The sequence below is a fragment of the Lycium ferocissimum genome, chromosome 9 (genome assembly GCF_029784015.1).
Source record: "Lycium ferocissimum isolate CSIRO_LF1 chromosome 9, AGI_CSIRO_Lferr_CH_V1, whole genome shotgun sequence".
Lineage (NCBI taxonomy): Eukaryota > Viridiplantae > Streptophyta > Magnoliopsida > Solanales > Solanaceae > Lycium > Lycium ferocissimum.
In genome coordinates this window covers 13,302,293-13,313,526 of record NC_081350.1, presented here as the reverse complement: position 1 = coordinate 13,313,526, position 11,234 = coordinate 13,302,293, and the positions used below count along the sequence as shown (strand labels likewise).

Sequence of the window (11,234 nt, the reverse complement as noted above, 5' to 3'; positions counted from 1 at the left end):
ATTGTAGCAACACTCGTCCCTATTTCCGCTACTAAATTATTGTGAGTATCTTATTAAATAAATTTCTTCTGAACGTTGTAAGCATGAAATTTGCTTTTGTTTCGTAAGTGGCATCATCCCAAAGGGGTTGCTACAGTCCCTTGGTTAGCCACCAATAATCTCCACCGTTCTTTTCTCTATTGAAACAACCCGAAACCTCCATTAAAATCACCACCGTAACATCGCTCATCAAACGGTCCATCAAGCCACCACAGTCCAAAATGTCCAAAACCACCGCTCATCCTATATCAGTTTTTCATTCTTGGCTGGTGGTTTAGGTGGATTCGAATTTTGTGTTAGGTTTATGAATTTAGTTAAGTTTGTGTTTATTAAATGAGTTATAAATTACCTCTAAAATCTTCTTTGTTCAATTTAGAAGCAAATTCGAGAATATTTCAATTGATTTTGATTAGTTGAGTTTTTATGCCCTTATTAGTCGGTAGTGTTAGAGGTGTTTCTTTTTATTTTTCAGATTGATATAAAATGAGTTTTTTCCAGAAATTTCTTTTCTAATGAATTTTGAAACGTCTAAAATTACCTAAAATGTTGCTACAATCACCATTTTAAGTCGGGGCGGGTTAGGTGGATCTGGAATATGTGTTGGAATATAATTAGTTTAGGTTAATTTTAAAACTAACCAATTAAAACGTGCCATGTAATAAATAATTTTTTTTTTTTTTTGAAAAAGGGCTTAAAATGCTCCTGAACTATGGAATTTGGTACAATATTGCCCTCCGTCCATCTATTGGGCCAAAAATGCCCCTGCCGTTAAAAATAAGGGCAATTTAGGCCCAATAGGTTGACAGGGCATTTTAGAGCGCAAAGGTAAACGGAGGGCATTTTTATATTGAATCCCATAGTTCAAGGGCATTTTAGGCCCTTTTCGGTTTATACAATTATGCTAAGGACTGAAGAATAATATCTATAACTAATCAAGGACTAAATGCTAATATCCAAAACTATGTAACAACCTAAACAAAAATCCTTACAGCTCACGAGTGTAAAGGAATCTTATGCAAAGTGTCATTTATATTGTGTGGTCTTGTGTATACTCGCTGTGCTGAGAATGAGAGTATTTAGGCTCTGTTGAAATCATGTTGGCTGATTAATTTCGAGCCCAGCTTATCAGAAACTGGCCCAAACAAACTCTGAAGCCCAAGATCATTTTTATTCGAAATTTTTACTTATTGTAGCTTCTTTTAAGACTTAATTATTAATAATAACTACCCTTTCATTTAATTATAATTAGTAGCTACAATGATTTTGTAAATTACCATTCGTAGTTACACCAAAATACATAAAATTGGATGGCCGGGCGAGGCTCTGCTCGCCCCTGCATTCGAACCCGACTAACTACATTTCTTTTCTTATATATTTTCTCTAGCTTCTTCTCCTTGTATTTGAGTGTATTTCGCCATATGTATTTGGCTCTTTGTATCTATACCGTATTTCGTCATATATATTTGGTTCGAGTGTCTTGTGTCCTAATGTATTTGTCTTCATATACATTCGATACAAGAGTTAAGCTCAATTACATTGGGATTACGCCAAATACATATGACACACATTCAAATAAAGTTTAAATACATCTTGTATGATATTTGACATCAAATACAATATGAGATTATTGACTAAAATTTAAGCCAAATATATATGACATACATTCAAATAAAAGTTTAAATACATTGACATCGATATGTGACATCAAATACAATATATAATATGAGCCAAATACATACGACGAAAATATACTCAAATACACTCAAAATTAATAGGAAAATATGTGTTCTGTAAGTATGTTAGCTACGGTCGGGAAGTTCCACCTTTTAAGGTAAATGATTGGTATAAATTTTTCTTTATTACTCTAAAATATAGATGGAAGGGAGAAGCAATATGGATGAGAAAATGACACAAATGGTCCCTTAACTGAGCAGTTCAAAATAGTCCTCTAACTATGCACTTAACGATTTTGTCCTTTAAGTTTGTCACAAGTTAACAAAAGTGGTCCCTTAACTGAGGGTTGATTAAAAATTGGAAAAGGGTCAAATTTACCCTCCAAGTATGATTTATAGTTTAAATTTGCCCTCCGTCAAAGTTTGGCATCAAATTTGGCCTTAAATTTGCCATCCGTCAAAGTTTGGGATCAAATTTGCCCTCCATCAAAGTTTGGGATCAAATTTGCCCTCCCGTTAGGATACTTGATAAATTTGCCCTTATATGGATGGAAGTCCGACTTGGACTCTACAACATCCTTGGTCGTATTAAACATTTGTTTTAAATTTTCTTCATACGCCTCCTATTTTATCACGGCATTACGTGTGTGCACTCGACGCGATTAAAACTCCGACTTTTCAATACTACATGGTGAGTGTATAGTCTAGGCAAGTTAAGAAGGGTGGGAATGTATTTCAAAAGTCTACGGGAGCCTATGTGAATATTGTTGTATCTCCATCTATGTATTTTCAAGTATAAAGTTTGGAGGGCAAATTTGATCCCAAACTTTGACGGAGGGCAAATTTAAAACTATAAACCATCGTAAGGGTAAATTTATATTAAAAATAGTCCCTTAAGTATGCACTTACCGCCTTTGATCCTTTAAGTTCGCCAAAGTTAATACTTTTAGTCTCCAACAAAATATTCATCAAATTTGTTAGATTTGACGAGAACTATGAAAAAAAGGAAAAAGTTCAAATGATACATATTATTAAAGAAATGGCCAAATACTCGGGACAAAACGATAGGACGTCATTCGGTTATAGGGAAAAATCGAGTACAGACTTGATAATGTCGAAAATAGTGTCTCAAAACAAAAGACCGACAGACTCTATCGATTAAAACCGAGGGAGTCCATCGGCTAAGTAAAATACATATGAGATGAGTGTATTTGGCCTGAGTGTCTTGTATCTGAATGTATTTGTCTTCATATACATTCAGATACAAGACAAGAAGCTCAATTACATATGGGATACAAGACATATGAGCCAAATACATATGACACACATTCAAATAAAGTTTAAATACATCTGACATCAGATACATGTGACATCAAATACAATATGAGATACAATATGAGCCAAATACATATGACGAAAATTATGAGCCAAATATATATGACATATATTCAAATAAAGTTTAAATACATCTGACATCAGATACATGTGACATCAAATACAATATGAGCCAAATACATATGACGAAAATATACTCAAATACACTCAAAATACAAGGAGAAGAAGCTAGGAAAATATGTGTCTGCGGTATGTTAGCTACGGTTGGGAAGTTCCACCTTTAAGGTAAATGATTGGTATAAATTTCTCTTTATTACTCTAAAATATAGATGGAAGGGAGAAGCAATATGGATGAGAAAATGACATAAATGGTCCCTTAACTATGAGAACAGGTTCAAAATAGTCCCTTAACTATGCACTTAACGATTTTGGTCCTTTAAGTTTGTCACAAGTTAACAAAAGTGGTCCCTTAACTGTGAGGGTTGATTAAAAATTGGAAAAGGGTCAAATTTACCCTCCAAGTATGATTTATAGTTTAAATTTGCCCTCCGTCAAAGTTTGTGATCAAATTTGCCTTAAATTTGCCATCCGTCAAAGTTTGGGATCAAATTTGCCCTCTCCATCAAAGTTTGGGATCAAATTTGCCCTCCCTGTTAGGATACTTGATAAATTTGCCCTTATATGGATGGAAGTCTGACTTGGACTCTACAACGAATCCTTGGTCGTATTAAACATTTGTTGTTGCTGCGGCAGAATTTTTCTTACATGCCTCCTATTTTATCACATGCATTACGTGTGTACCTCGATGCGATTAAAACTCCGAATTTTCACATTACTACATGGTGCCTTAGTGTTAGCAATAGTCTCTAGAAACGGGTTAAAAAGAGAATTGGGTTTGGGAGTCTACGTGGAGCCTATGGAAATGGCTAATTTTTTGTGTTGGAGTAAAATCTATGAGCAAATTTATCAAGTATCCTAACGGGAAGGGCAAATTTGATCCCAAACTTTGATGGAGAGGGCAAATTTGATTCCAAACATTAACGCAGGGCAAATTTAAACTATAAACCATACTTAGAGGGCAAATTTGATCCCAAACTTTGACGGAGGGCAAATTTAAACTAGGGAGAAGTATTCAAAACACACTCCAACTTTGGCCAAAATTGCTATAACACACTCCAACTTTGCGGGAGTCCTATGACCCCCCTGGACTATTTTTTTGTGTATTATTGAGGGTATTATTGGGTGACGTGGACAAAAAAAGTCCCTCAATATTGGGTATTATTGGGCAATAATTTGATCTCCAAAACTTTGAGTTAGTGTGTGTTTTGAACACTTTTCCCTTTAAACTATAAACCATACTTGGAGGGTAAATTTGACCCTTTTCCCATTAAAAATAGTCCCTTAAGTATGCACTTAACAGTTTTGATCCTTTAAGTTCGCCAAAGTTAATACTTTTAGTCTCCAACAAAATATTCATCAAATTATGTTTGCTAGATTTGACGAGAACTATGAAAAAAAAGAAAAAAGTTAGCGAGAACTCACATTAGAGGTACATATTATTAAAGAAATGGCCAAATACCTCGGGACAAAACCGACAGATGTCATTCGGTTATAGGGAAAAATCGAGGAAAAACCTACAGACTTGATAATGTCAGAAAATAGTGTCTCGAAACACAAAGACCGACGGACTCTGTCGATTAAAACCGAGGGAGTCCATCGGCTAAGTAAAATACACCAAAATTTAGAAATAAATTAGAAATAGCAGAAACCACAAAAGTTGTCACTACTAAAAATAAGCAAAAAATCGATGGACGGAAACCGATGGATAAAATTGAGGGACACTATTTAATTTTTATTGTTTTTTACGAAAACCAATGGATGTCAATAGGTTATTTTCAAGGAAAAATGCGCGGCAACTATTTTTTTTTTTTTTAAAGAATCACCACAATGAAAATATTTATTTTTATACTGGGTTTTCAGTAAAAATGAGTCTAGTGTATTTTACTTAGCCGATGGACTCCCTCGGTTTTAATCGACATAGGCTGTAGGTCTTTGTGTTCCGAGACACTATTTTCTGACATTATCAAGTCTGTAGGTTTTTCCCTATAACCGACTGACGTCCGTCAGTTTTGTCCCAAGGTATTTTGCCGTTTCTTTAATAATGTGTACCTCTAGTGTGAGTTCTAGCTAATTTTTTCCTTTTTTTTCCATAGTTCTCGTCAAATCTAACAAACAGAGTTCAATGAATATTTTGTCAGAGTGGCGAACTTAAAGGACCAAAACTGTTAAGTGCATACTCAAGGGACTGTTTTTAACCAACCCTCATAGTTAAGGGATCATTTTTGTTAACTTATGGCAAACTTAAAGGACACAAACCGTTAAGTGCATAGTTAAAAGACTATTTTGAACGCACTCTCATAGTCAAGGGACCGAATTTCCTAACTGTTGCAGCACATCTTGTCTTTCCTCCTTGCTAAAGATGCTGGAGATATTATTTACACTAGTGGATTAACTTACTCGTAGCTTGTAATATCAAAGAGTTGAATCTAAGTGTAAGCAGAACTATTTGTAAAGGAAAACGGGAACACTGTATGTTGCCCGAGGTAATCTTTAATGCCAACGTGCTGAATTTGAATGGATTTACAATTGAATTACCCTCTAATGGTTGTACTTATATAAAGTTGTCATCTTTGCGAGAGTTGCACCTCTGTTATGTAGTTAGACGAGAAATTTATTCACAAGCTGCCATAATTTAGAGGTTTTGTCTTTGCAGTTCTTTGATGGACTTGCCAGTTTTCAAGTTGGTGAAAAAGAATTACCTAAACTAAACAAGGTCAAACTGGAATGTTGCCCTGGTGAATTCCAGATGGTTGATCTTGAAGACCTTAAGATACAAAGTCAGGACCTAAAGGTAGTTAAATTAACTGCTTGCAAAGCCATCAAGAGTTTGTTCCTTTGTGGTGTGGCCGTGACTGAAATATGGTTAGACAAACTTTTTCCCAGCCTAAGAAATCTTGAAAAATTACACTTTTCCTATTGCAATACATTGAGGACCATGAAGATCTCAAGCTACCGGCTCAAAAAGCTGATAGTAGTTCATTGTCCTAATCTGGTTAATGCTCAAGTGCGTCCTCCTGATTTAATATATATCTTCTATAATTGTTGTTCTTCATTGCCAACGTTGAACCTAAAAGCTTCAGGTTCATTAGAAGCCAAAATCTCCTTTGACTCATTAGAAACCCCTGACAGTGATTGGTACTCTAAGCTCACGAATTTTCTTGGTAACTTCAATCATTCCATAGCTATTGAATTATCAAGCCAAAATGACAGGGTATGTCATCACAAATTCTCTAGCTTACATTGCTTCAAGAAGCTAGTAGTGTTTTGGATTTTCGTAAGTTGTTTTTTTTGTTGGCTGATACAGGTGATAGTTATACCAAAAGACGTGAGAGTAAACTTGCTTCCTCCACTTCATGCTACTATAATTTGCACGTAAACATTCAGAAGCGATTGAAGTATTCAGTTGTGGACATTGTTGATAGTTTGCTTTGGATTTCTCCTCGACTCGACACCATATCTTTTTGCCAGACTCTAGACTCAAAGACCCTTAAGGTAATATCTTTTTCATTCAAAGGCACTAACTTTGTAAAAGAACCAAATTTGCTAGTTGTTATAATTGTTTTATGGCTCCTTTGTGTCTTTCTTAATGTATGTTTTCTTGCAAGTCTTTTATTTATTTGAAAATTCCTCAGCACTTTTCTTGCAAGTCTTCTTCTTTTCACATGCCTTTTGATTCTTTGTTTAGCGACAAGGCCCTCATGATTGGGTTAGTGGAGAATCACTGAGGTTCTGAAATACTTTTTAGCACCTTAGAAGAAGTTTTTATAAATCTTTTGCCCCAAAATATGTGGAAATATTGTCTTATTGACGGATTAATTGTTTCCCATTGGATGAATTGGGAGTTATATGCAGTTGCTCAACTTCAATAAATGTAGTGTAGAACCAAGGAATTAATTGATAAGCCAAGGAAAGAAGGAACAAAAGATTATAAACACTGATTTTAGCAAAAACTCTACTAAAAAAGAGATTGTTGATTTCTAGCAGTGATAAGCTAAAACCAATAGCATTTTCACCCTTTCTAATATTTTTTTGATGATTGAGTCTTCATGAAAGACAGTTTTTATCTTTGTAATACTTACTGATTTTTCGGGTTTTACAGTTTATATGTGAAGATGCATCAAATGAAGATGAGAAGCCTTGTTGTGCATCTCTACCTTTGAAATGTTAGAGGCATAAGTTAAAGCGAGTCAAAGCTCAAAGCTTTTCATGTATGGAGCAACAAGAGCTGAGAGAGTATTTTTTTCAAGAATGCAGATGTCTCGAAGATGATTGATGTCCTCCCAGAATGCGTAGAGTCCTAGATTTTATTTGAATAGATGTACTTTAAATAGAAGCTTCCGTGGGTGCTTCAGTGTTGTTGTGTCTAGTTTTATCTTTTCAAAATAAGTTTATATTCCAGGATGAAACTCTACCTCATAGCATGAATAGTTGTTTACTTCATTTGGCAGCTTTCTCAGAGCAAGCCAGTGCTTATTCTGTACTATTACTACCATTTTATGTTTTTCTTTGCCGAAAGTGGAACTCCTCCTTGTTCTTGCACTGTATCTATTTAATAAAATATCAGTCTCCATGAAGCGCGTGGCACAATTATCTTGTATCAATAGTACTAAAAAACTTAGTTGAAAAAAGGTTCTGCTGGTGGTTAGTGATGCATGAAGCACCCCAGGGAGGCTTTCTAATGGACCTTCTGATCAATTACTAATCCAGTGCATCTGTTGACTTATCTATAAAAAATGGTTCTCGTAGTTATCTTTTATCATATTTCTGTCATGTTGAATTCTGAAATGATGGATCTGTGAAATTTTAAAAGTGATACCATATGCCTCATTGTTATACAGCTCTTGAAGAACTAAATCTGAACATTTGGTCTTCTCCTTTAGATCTTCTATTTTGTGAGCCTTAGTTCTTCGTGTAGTTCGGATGAAGTTTGTTTATATCGATGAGTCACCAGGTCCTGCTCCCACACAACAAAGTTCTCAAATTGATCACTCATTCCTGTTTCTGGAGTCACTGAATGAGATCTATTCAAATTCCTTGGTTATTGATTTATAATCATGCACTGTATGAGATCGTATACATTTATTTAGCTCTGGTAGATTTTGAAGTAAAAGATGAATTTTGATGTTGTCTTTGTTTCAGGTTTTGGGAACAAAATAGAGTCGAGGAGTCCAAAAGCCATGGCCAAATCTTGTACTTATGGGTCCCAATACATTCAGTGAACCTTGGCATTTGTCTCAATTCTCATATACCTCCCCGGCAAATAAGAGAACTGTAAGTTGATTTCTTTTTTTATTATCCTGTAATCTTGGCAGTTTACTCGTAGTTTTGAGTATCTTGCTTTTGTTGTTACTCATGTTTCATTGAAGTATTTCTTCTGATCTGCTCTTATCAAGTTTACGATATGTTAATTGAGAAGGAAAATGAAGGAGGGGATAGATACAACTCTTTCAGCCTCTTTATTTTGGCCCTTTTTTTCGCCGCTTTTAATTTTCTTAAAAGCTTGTTTTTTTATCAATTTACTTCAAAGATTTTACTACTTAAGTACTTCTGTATTTAACTACCGATGCCTTCAATAATTTGGGGGTGAGATCAATATGATTGCTGTACAATGGTTGGAAGGAGCTGTTCGTAGCATTCTTTATATCCTTGCGTATCCTCTTGCAAGGTCATGGCAGCAAACAGCGATGGCGACGTCAAATGAAGTTACAACGTCTGTGTGAATTTGTTAGATTAGAATATGATCGTGCTTGCTTACGTTCTTGTTGATCATGTTCTCTTTTTGAGGGGCTGAAGGTTAGACTATACTAGACTTTGGTCAAATATCATTTGCTATATTTTTTTCATCATATTAGAAATCAGAATGGGCGGAACTTGGATTCTTTCTGCTATTTGCTGTTCAAACTACAGGTCTGGATTTGTGTAAGCTTGTTTATGCAGGTGACAGTATCTTGGGAATTTTTCTAATAAAACCTTGTTAGTTCATGAATGAAGAGGCATAAATATTTTGTTAAGTTTGAACTATAGCGTCTTCATTTTGTCAGAGTTACTAAGGTGATAAGCATATCGTTTTAAGGAAAAAATGGCATCTCAACTGTGTCATAGCACCACTTGTTGTTACTTAGAGCCACACTGATGTATGCGCCTTTATATTGTGTTTTGACTTCGTACTGGCATCGGATGCAATCCTAGTTGCCCCAAGGTCACCTATGTGGAAGCAAGGCAAGGAGCTCCAAATATCACAAGGAGTATACATGAAGATGAGCACTCGTGAGCATGCCTTGGCACCATTTCGGAGATCCCAAGTGTGGAAGATTGCATGGGAAGACGGATTGGAGAAAGGGAATGAAGATGGCTACGCTTGCAAGGAGGCTATTACTTAAAGGCTAGCATTTTTGGATTTCAAGTTCAAGGAAGAGAACCAAATAAGGCCCTTACTTCATTAAGGGTAGATTTATAATAGCATAGTTGTCTTCCTCTTTTATCTAGTATAAATAAGAGTGTTTATTTCCCTAGGTAGATTTTGATGACTATTGATATTTACAGACACTTGAGCGTTGAGATCTTGTGTAAGCCTTGGATTGTGAACTTGTTGAGAGGAAAAGTTGCTTGGGAGTCAAATCCCTTGAGGTCTTCCTAAGAGTTTGGGGCTTTTGTTATTGCATTTAGGAGGTCTTAACTATTATAGAGTTTTGGTTGCCTATTTGTGATTTCTCTTGTGTCAAATTATCTATCCTTTACTTTCTTGTCATTTTCTTATCTTTTCCTATCCATTATTGTATCAGCATTTGTGTGTATAATTTCATCAACTACCCCTTAAGTTTCCCACTGTTGATTTCTTCCTAAACTCAAATGACTTTAATCTAAATTGTCTTTCAACCATAGTTGACTCTTCTAAAGGTTGGCATATTTTACATGATGCCTGGATGAGTCAGATGTTGAATTAAATGTTCTCTTAATATATTAGTGATGATTTTCTTTTTCAGTTGCAAACTATATTAAGAGAATTTTATTTTTCAGTTGCAAACTAATGTGTCATTTTTGCTGTTTTCATTTGATTTGATGTTCGGAGTCCCAAAGGCAAATTTTACTGAAACGTGTGGTTCAAGAATGACTTGTCAACTCATATGTCGTCATGACTGTCGGCAGCAGGAGAACCTGATCTAATGGTAGTATATGTGGACTTCTTTCTTTCTGGTGATGAGAAGTGAAGTGTTCCTCCTTGGCTTCACCACAGATTCCCGATGTCTCTACTATTTGGCGGAGATGGAAGCTATATGGCTCCATTCTCACATATTAGTGACAATTGTTTACCAGTCTGATGAGTCAGGTTAGTCATCCACTACAAACAAAAAGAGTTTAGAGGGAGAAGTAGGAGTTTCTCGATGCTTTAATAACGTTGTACTTAAAGTAAAGGAATGCAATTGTTTTCAGTCCGTGCCACCTCCTGCATGGTACCGTCTTGTGGCTGGTTTAAATGCACAGTTGCACTTGGTACGTCGGGGTTGCCTTGCTACGATGTTTCGCCCAGCAGTTAGATGGCTTGGAACTTTTGCCAATCCTGCTTTAAAGATCTATGGCATCTGCGTAGACCTTGTGTGGTTCCAAGCAACAACTGACAGCTATCCTCAGTTTGAACTTTTGGTGTGTGCCTTCTAAAGTCTTTATGGAGGCTCCAGAAGTGAACAACTGTCATGGTATACTGTGCACTTATAGTTTCTTTTAGATACACTAATATTTCCTTGGTTTCTCCTGCCTTTTGTCCCCATACCCCCTCCATTTTGACATTCCTTTGTCTGGACTCGCATACTTCTCATTGTTCCACTTGTGTCGGTGTCTTCTATTTAATTCATGAATACATATTAAACAGAATATGCTACTCCATATGCATTGTTTGCTGTCATTTGAGGGGTCGTTTGATAGTTGGTTAGAGTTATGCAGGTATTCGTAATACAGGGATTAATTATGAGGGAATCTATGTATTATTTTATAAAGGGATTAGTTACGCAGAGTTTAGTTATTTGTGTATTACTTATTCCATTTCTATCCTGCATAAATAATAGATTCCCA

General features: G+C 35.6%; 1 protein-coding gene and 1 pseudogene across 1 annotated transcript; both read left to right on the top strand.

Moving 5' to 3' along the window:
* The first annotated feature begins 5,952 nt into the window (after nt 1–5,952).
* On the top strand, nt 5,953–6,604 carry LOC132069229 (uncharacterized). Its single transcript, XM_059462641.1, has 2 exons — nt 5,953–6,378; nt 6,472–6,604. The coding sequence occupies exons 1-2, from the start codon at nt 6,103–6,105 to the stop codon at nt 6,541–6,543; spliced, it is 348 nt and encodes a 115-aa protein (XP_059318624.1). The 5' UTR covers nt 5,953–6,102; the 3' UTR covers nt 6,544–6,604.
* A 1,483-nt stretch (nt 6,605–8,087) lies between these two features.
* Nucleotides 8,088–10,932, top strand: LOC132031587 (uncharacterized; annotated as a pseudogene).
* Nucleotides 10,933–11,234: the final 302 nt, after the last annotated feature.